Raw genomic sequence first — 8,147 nt, forward strand, 5'->3', positions numbered from 1 at the left:
ATAAGAATCATACAAGCATTAAGATCCAGCTAGACCGTTTAAGACTTTGATTTCTATAGTTTGTGTTATCACATATACGGTCCTATAATATATTATATAGCATTAAACTTATAATTTACATGAAGACCGCAGCTACTACCACATTATAGTAATTTTAAATATAAAATTTTCTCCGTGTATACAAGCTGATTCCTACTCAATGCATTTCCTGTATGTAGTTTAACTTGAAATAGTATCGTAATTATGAACAAAGTTACCGCCAATACCAAAGCAAAGCATTTAATTATACACCACATGGCATAATTTCATTAGGTTAATCATGCGATGAAAATGATGATGAGATATTCAAGATGATGTAATGCAAATTATCCTATAACATTCGAGATAATTGGACGAAGCATCCCGCGGGGATTTAGGAGAACTTCTTACGTTTTTGCGTAGGTGGCTATTGAAATGTCCTATCAAGCTAATGGAGCCCGTATCGTCGAGGCGGATGATCTTGTGCCTATTTTGGCACCTACCACCGATATTTTACCGCGATTGAAGACTTTGGCAGCTCATTTCATCACCAAGTACAATGTAGAGCCTTCCTTTATCGTTAGAGTGCCAGGAAGGTAAATTTCTTTTTAATAAAAAATTTAAGCCTTACAAGGCATTTATTATCAAATACTTAATACGAAATTAATTATATAAGACATTATGTACACGGAGAAAATTTTATATTAAGTTTTAATACAATTTTTTAAATTACACTTTACTATGTCTTGTATTTTCGATGAACTCTCACAACATGATTCCGACTTAACTTTTACTATGGTAATACTAATTTTTATCACATAAATAAAGTAATTATTTTGTTAAGCCATATTCTAACATGAAAACAGTTTTTTACTATGGTACGCAAACAAAATGTGCTAGGTATATTTGATTTTGTAATAAAAAATTTTTACTATGAAAAATTACGTTATATTATTGTTTTTAAGAAAATAACTATAGCATTTAAACTCATAATTTACACGAAGACCGCAGCTACTACCACATTATAGTAATTTTAAATATAAAATTTTAAATATAAAATTTTCTCTGTGTATAACACAATTATACGGATCCTATAATCGTCAAATAAATTTATATCTTAATTTTGGAAACGCGGCATTTACATAAGTTTTATAGGTCTATTCAGAATATACTTTTATCAATAAATGTGCGCTTTTATTTCTGAAATTCTACATGTAATGTATATTAAATGCGCGCTGACATTATAAGCATATTCTGAATAAGAGCCATAGCTTCTAGAGATTCTGTAAGTTATTTTGCTAACTATAAATACATTTATGAATACTTCTGTTTCGTTACAGAGTTAATCTGATAGGCGAGCACATCGATTACTGCGGATATTCAGTCTGTCCAATGGCCATTGAACAAGATATTCTTATCGCGGTAACATTATCGAAAGACAATGAAATTCATCTCACCAATATAGATTCGAAGTACGAAGACTTCCGATGCAGTTTCGACAAAACAGGGTAAGCGTGTAATTTGATAGGAATCTAAATTCATTTACAATAGATAGAACCAATAGATAGAATCAATAGTTTAGACAAGTTTGAGGATTTTTCGATTGACTTTAAAATAGTTTGTAGAAACTAAACGATACATTCATTTTAAAGAAACTCGAAATCACTAAGATCTTACGATACATATCGTATCTAATATATAGCAAACTATACCGCACGTGGCATATAATGTAACACCTCCATAAGCACGTCGTGCTCACAGTTGTGGTCTTAGGCACTTATAAGCACTTATAGCTCCCTAACAATTTAAGCCTGCTGATCCTTTACCGCGGCCATCTTGGATTATGATGCTGAAACTGGAATTATGTGCGATTTATCCGTACAGCGTACGTGCGTTCGCATTGGTTGAGATAAAATCCATTTCGCAATTAAATTAATCTAAATGAAAAACATGGCAGTTATTTTACGATGTGAAGATCTAGTAAAAAAAAACAACGGATGACCAATGGACTTGTGCTACGCGTAATGTAAGAAAAGCAGATGATATTGTGCTCGCGCGCAACCTCGCTCTCGTTTGGATTAAATTACCTCCGCGCTTTCTTTGCTCCATGTATAATACCAAGGAAGATAATATGAACTTTCTTAATCTCATTCATTATTCAATGTCGCGCAACCACGTCGGATAGCATATAACTCAGATGACAGACTTAGCGAATCTATACCATTATCGATTTTCCGATTTTTCTGTCATATATATACGCGTTAATTTTTACAGTGATAACAGACAAGGCAATAAAAAAGACTAAATATATGAATAAAATGTCTGACAATAATCTTTCTTTCGCAACACCTTAATGCCGAGAGTTAAATTTCTATAAATGTACATACATGGAATGAATGATTTTGCTGAAATATTTTTAACTTCTAAAAATAAATATTTAATTTCTAAAAATTTAACTAGATACAGATCTGAAAATAACGTTATTAGATCATCATCTAAATAATTATGTGGAACGTTTAAGCGTTAAAAATGCTAAAGTAACTTTACCCAAACTAATTAGTAACTAATTTGAGCAATGTTACTATAGCAAATAGTCCAGGCGTCCTACATAATTATTCTGACGGTCCAAATAAAATTATTTTCAAATCTATATCTAATTAAATTGTTTAATACTTCAGCAAAATCTTTTCGTGTAAATGTAGCATAATCGCGTTTTGCTGCATTTCAGATCTTATATTAGCGACAGCGAACGCGGGCCGGCATGGTACAAATATTTTCTATGCGGTGTAAAAGGAGCGCTGGAAATAATCCCGGCGGAGTCAGTTCCAACGGGAATTCTGATTGCGGTATGGGGAAACATTCCCCCTAATTCTGGCCTTTCGAGTTCTAGCGCATTGGTCTCGGCCGCGCTTCTCTCGGTCGTACATGCTAGTCAGGTGAGCGCTTTAATTATTCATCTTACGCGCGAAACGTTTAATATTATCACATTTTTCGCCCCGTATTACGAAATAATATCACAAGCGTTATGTCATCTAAAAGAAATAACAATAATAGAGTAAAGCTAATGAAAGTGCGATACGGTAAACAATGTGCAATTAATTTTATTGAAACTTGTTTAAAATTAATGTTCGTAATAAATAAGTATTCGAACGATTCATTTTGAAGGTTATTCATTACTGATGAAAACTCCAAAGTGAGTTGAAATATTCGAACATTATTTATTGTAAACATTAATTTTGTGTACTAGTTTGTAAAATGAATTGTGCTATGTTTATTGGGTCGCACTTTCATTAGCCCTGTTCTATTGTTGTTTAAAAAAAAAAATAATTAACAAGCAGCGTGCTGAGCATGAATGGATGTAGTTTCAAAAGTTTGCAAATTACTCTTTTAGACTTTAATTGGATATTTTCCACTTTGATGCACAGTTATATACTCGGCAATTCTATCGCCTAATTCTTCTTGTTAGACTTTACTGTTTTCCAACAGACTTTTACGAACGACGTAGAAACGAGATATCGTATATTTATCGATGTCACAAGTACTAAGTGCTGAGAGGTATTGTGTTTGGCCAAGTGAGTCAAAATACCGATCACTGCTTCGTATAGTATTCTTCCATTACTTCTTCTATGCTCTTAGATCCTATTTCCTTGGAATGCTTTGGATGGTTTCTTATGCTCAAGCGGATATCGAACACGACATAGACACCGCGGATCTTTGAGATATTTCCTTTAATGCTTTGTATTATTTTTCGAGTAGCATTATCTTATATATGTATATATACCTTTCAGCTTTTTATAAAGCTTAGATTTTTTATTTCTTTAGTGTGACAATTTTCATCTTAAATTTATTTCGCAAACTGTTATTTTAAATTATAAATATATTTATTATTCACAGATTATATAATTATTATCTCATCTTAATAAACTATCAATAGAAATTGTAGTCGTTATCACAGATATTATTGTTTGTGATAATAGTATAAGCTATTTGTATATTACAGCACCAGTTATCAAAGCATGAATTGGCAACTATCAGTGCTCGAGCAGAGAGACATATCGGCACTCAAGGTGGCGGAATGGACCAAGCTATCGCTTTTCTTGGGAAAGCAGGTAATTACGACTTTCGTAATTAATTTATATGAATAAAATATTGTTATTTATTCACCTATTTTTACTGGTTTCACTTGATTCTTCCTTGTTATTCTATATATGAAATTAAATCATAATAAAATTTTGTAAGATATATCTTTAAAAATTAAATAATTAGAGAAGAAAATATTTATCGTGAATCAATCTATTTATGGTAATCCTCAAAATTGTTTATATATATAATTTTGCAATCACAAGATTCATATTAAAAAATTAAAAATATACCGTTTTTTCGCAATGTTGTATGTTTATTCGTAAAGGTACGGCTAAGTTGATAGAATTTAATCCCCTCCGTGCAACTGATGTAACATTGCCAGAAAATGCAGTGTTCGTAATAGCACATAGTCAAGTATATCACAACAAAGCCTCAACCGCCGACTACAACCTCAGAGTTGCGGAATGCCGATTAGCCGCACAGGTATTTATATTTTTTTATAGTAATACCGCATTTTTCAAAAAAAGGAATTTTCGTTGTAACTAATATTATATATTTTCAAATATCAATTTAGATGACGATGCAATTATACGCCTCTATTTAATTTACTTTCTTGGTTCAAAATGTTTCAAATCCTTTAAATATTCGTAAAAATAAACACAAAAAATTATCCAAAGATTAAGATTCTTTTCCCGCTTACGTTTCACGCTCGTTGCTTTTTCAATAGACATTGATTGATGCATTTCGCACTTATTCAGGACATTTTCTAACTCTTTTAGCTTCCCTAATTCGATTTTCTTCGCTTTTATTTCCTCTCAAAAGCTATGTATTCTTGAACTTAATAATATATGAGAAAAAATATAGGTTTCATGAAAATACACAATAATTTATTCACAATATTATATCACGATCTCCTTTCCCTCTCAACTGAGCAATGAAATCTATCTATATCCTGTTTAGATGATAGCCAAGAAAAGAAATATGGATTGGGAGCGTGTTCAAAGATTAATCGACATTCAGGAGAGGCTCGCTTTAGATTTGGACGAGATGGTTACAGTAGTAATGACAGAACTACACGAAGAGCCGTATACTCTTGATGAGGTACACATTGTAACGCAATAAATAAAAAGGGAGATATTTTTCTCTCGTATAACAGTTTCTCAACGGAGGGTATATATCTTCTTAAAGATTATTAAAGAAGCGCATCTCACAAAAAGGAAACTTCATACATTGCGCTATAAAAGATGATAGAAAAAAGTTTCGTGCAATTCATTCGTGTTAAACTTGATATCAGATGAATGTCTTGTCATTAATGATGAATCAAGGGCAATTACCGATGAAATATAAATTTTTCTCATAGATCTGCGAGAGCCTCAGTACGGATTACGAACGATTGAAGAAAACGTCTCTCGTCAGTTCCTTTAATATCTCGCAAACGTTCAAACTGCAGCAACGGGCTCTGCACGTTTTTCAAGGTAAAAGCATCAATTTTCATACGCTGGTAAATCGCCAAACGCTATTTTAAATCCGATAAATCTAGTGAGCTTAAACCCTTTCTTGTTTTTATGCATCAATATATTCTTAACTTTGCCACGCAAGCAAATGCATTACAATTCTCTGTGAATTTCGTACTCATTAGAAAAAAGTTTAAAGATTTACTAAAAAGTTGGAAATCGAACTTCGTTTCGTCACATTAACTGAGTTATTAAAGTACTTAAGTATTTTCTATCTTATCTCTCGATATTACCATCAACAGCGTAAAAGCAGCGTAAAAAGTTGCAGATCGAATCTCAGAAGTTATAGCATCTACTGGTTTTGTGCATGAAACTGCACCGGTAAATCAATTATGTGTATGTACAAGCATTACTATATTCTATGAAGCTATAAATTATTTTGCTAGACATATGTCGACTGTAACTTTTAAAGGTTTGAAAAGTCCGATTCTAAATTTTCTAAACTGAAGGCTCCTGTTTACCCTTCACTATTACTCCAGATTGTAACGTCAGAAGCAAGAAAACACACGATAAAAATGCTGTCAGATTATCTTTGAATAAAAATATTTTTTTCAATAAAACATTTGCAATTGCACGGACTTATACCAATAACTTCTAAAATATACCAAAAACTTCTTGTTTTGAGAAAAAATTAAATCATATTTATTTTTTGCACTATTAATTTGTCAGCTGTGAATATGCAACCTATTTTATTTTTGTATAATTCATTTTCAAATATACGGAGCTTTAAATATTGCAGAAAATAATTAATCATATACAAAAAAATTAAGGTGACGTTTAAAATTTGTATTTAATTTTTCCCTTCTATTTTGATATAATGTCTCTTTCCCAGTAGCAAATGCTGCGATAAAGCGCACATATTAATTAATGTCAAATCGATTAGCGTCACATTAAACACCCTGCAAATATCTGTTAAATGTTACATTGAATCATCATCACGTCGAAAAGCGCGATGGTTCATTATCACGGTGGTCAGTAAACTCGGCTCGATTAACTGCACCGCTGCTTTTACACCGCAGAGGCCGGCAGAGTGCTCACGTTCCGCCATATAAACGAGGAGGGCAGCATAATGGAACACGAGAAGCTTCAACATCTAGGCAACCTGATGTCGAAGAGCCACGCCAGTCTCTATAAACTGTACGAGTGCAGCCATCCTAGCGTGGATGCGCTCGTCGAAAGAGCCATACTTTGCGGTGCATTCGGCGCTCGACTCACAGGAGCTGGGCAAGTATATTATTACACCAACTTAAAATATTATAATATTCACACACAACAAGAAAATGTAAATTATATCTAAATTGAATTTTTTGCTGTGCCCAATATAGAGTGCTTTTTGTGACGAGGATTTATTTATTAGATAATATTATATTAAATTTACATTAATATTTATTCAATATTTTGTTGTATATTAATTTCACATATTATTTGTCACTTTTATTACTTCACAATGAAAATGAAATCGTTATTTTCGTAATGCAGTTGGGGCGGTTGCATCGTAGCTATTATTGATAAAAACGGAGTTCAGCAATTCGTCGAGGCTCTCCGAGCATATCTTTGTCAAAATAGCACAAAGGATCAAGCGGAACTCGAAGACATGGTGTTCCCGACGTCACCAAATCAGGGCGCTATTATTTACACAGCGTCAACACTGTTTTGAACCATAAAACCCTACGATAAATAAATACATATAGTAGTTTTACTTAGTCCGCGTTGTCAGACCTTTCCTTTGTTGACATTCCATTATTTTTTCCTGTTCACTTTACTTTGCTTCTCTCTTTACCCAGCTTTCTTTCATTCTACGTCACAAATTTTAATTAAATGATAGGATGCCACACGCCTATACACCATTCGGTGTGTCTTTGATATTTTTGATGCTTTAAGACCACCGTGAACGAATAAAGTATATTTAAACTTACTTTGCTTCTTGCCATTTAATCACCAATATATGAATTCTATTCATTATAATAATATTAAACGAAATCTATTGAATAGAGTGCCTTGTAATCGCACATTACGATATTCTCGAAACAAAAATCCCTTATAATTATAATACGACGAATAGTAATTCGTTATTCCAAAAATGTACCCAGTTAATTACACGATATAATTATAATAATTAATATAAATTATTATTTACTTGTAATATTTTTAATAAAGATATAATAAAGCAAGATAAGAGATACATAAAGATCATTTTTAAATCTTCCCGTTTCTTTTCTATCTTTTCATTTTTTTCTGCTTTTTTTACAATGAATTAAAATAAAACCACTAATAAATTACAACGAAAGTTGATTTAATATATGACACATAAAAATGATAATTTAATGTTGAGCGAAATCTTTGTTATCTTCAAATAGACATAATCAATTACTATTACTTTTGAATTTAGTTCATTCAGAAAATGCTTCCATATCTTCTCATGCATTTTAAAGAAGATATATGTATCTCTCTGAAAATTCCAACAATGGAGGTTGAGTACATATCTACATTCCATTTTTTTTATAGATATATTTTCTACATGGTGCTGTTTTA

General features: G+C 32.0%; 1 protein-coding gene across 1 annotated transcript in view; it reads left to right on the forward strand.

The window, feature by feature from the left end:
* Positions 1 to 7,699, forward strand: part of Galk (N-acetylgalactosamine kinase) — a 19,890-nt gene extending 12,191 nt beyond the window's left edge. Inside the window, exons 2-10 of the mRNA XM_018516560.1 lie at positions 442 to 614; positions 1,359 to 1,526; positions 2,747 to 2,954; positions 4,019 to 4,127; positions 4,427 to 4,584; positions 5,062 to 5,202; positions 5,462 to 5,576; positions 6,635 to 6,839; positions 7,095 to 7,699. Coding sequence (XP_018372062.1) covers positions 454 to 614; positions 1,359 to 1,526; positions 2,747 to 2,954; positions 4,019 to 4,127; positions 4,427 to 4,584; positions 5,062 to 5,202; positions 5,462 to 5,576; positions 6,635 to 6,839; positions 7,095 to 7,272 — 1,443 coding nt within the window. The 5' untranslated portion in view covers positions 442 to 453 and the 3' untranslated portion in view covers positions 7,273 to 7,699. The remainder of the gene's footprint in view (positions 1 to 441; positions 615 to 1,358; positions 1,527 to 2,746; positions 2,955 to 4,018; positions 4,128 to 4,426; positions 4,585 to 5,061; positions 5,203 to 5,461; positions 5,577 to 6,634; positions 6,840 to 7,094) is intronic.
* Positions 7,700 to 8,147: the final 448 nt, after the last annotated feature.

This window comes from Trachymyrmex cornetzi, unplaced genomic scaffold (genome assembly GCF_001594075.2).
Source record: "Trachymyrmex cornetzi isolate Tcor2-1 unplaced genomic scaffold, Tcor1.1 scaffold641, whole genome shotgun sequence".
In the NCBI taxonomy this organism is placed as follows: domain Eukaryota; kingdom Metazoa; phylum Arthropoda; class Insecta; order Hymenoptera; family Formicidae; genus Trachymyrmex; species Trachymyrmex cornetzi.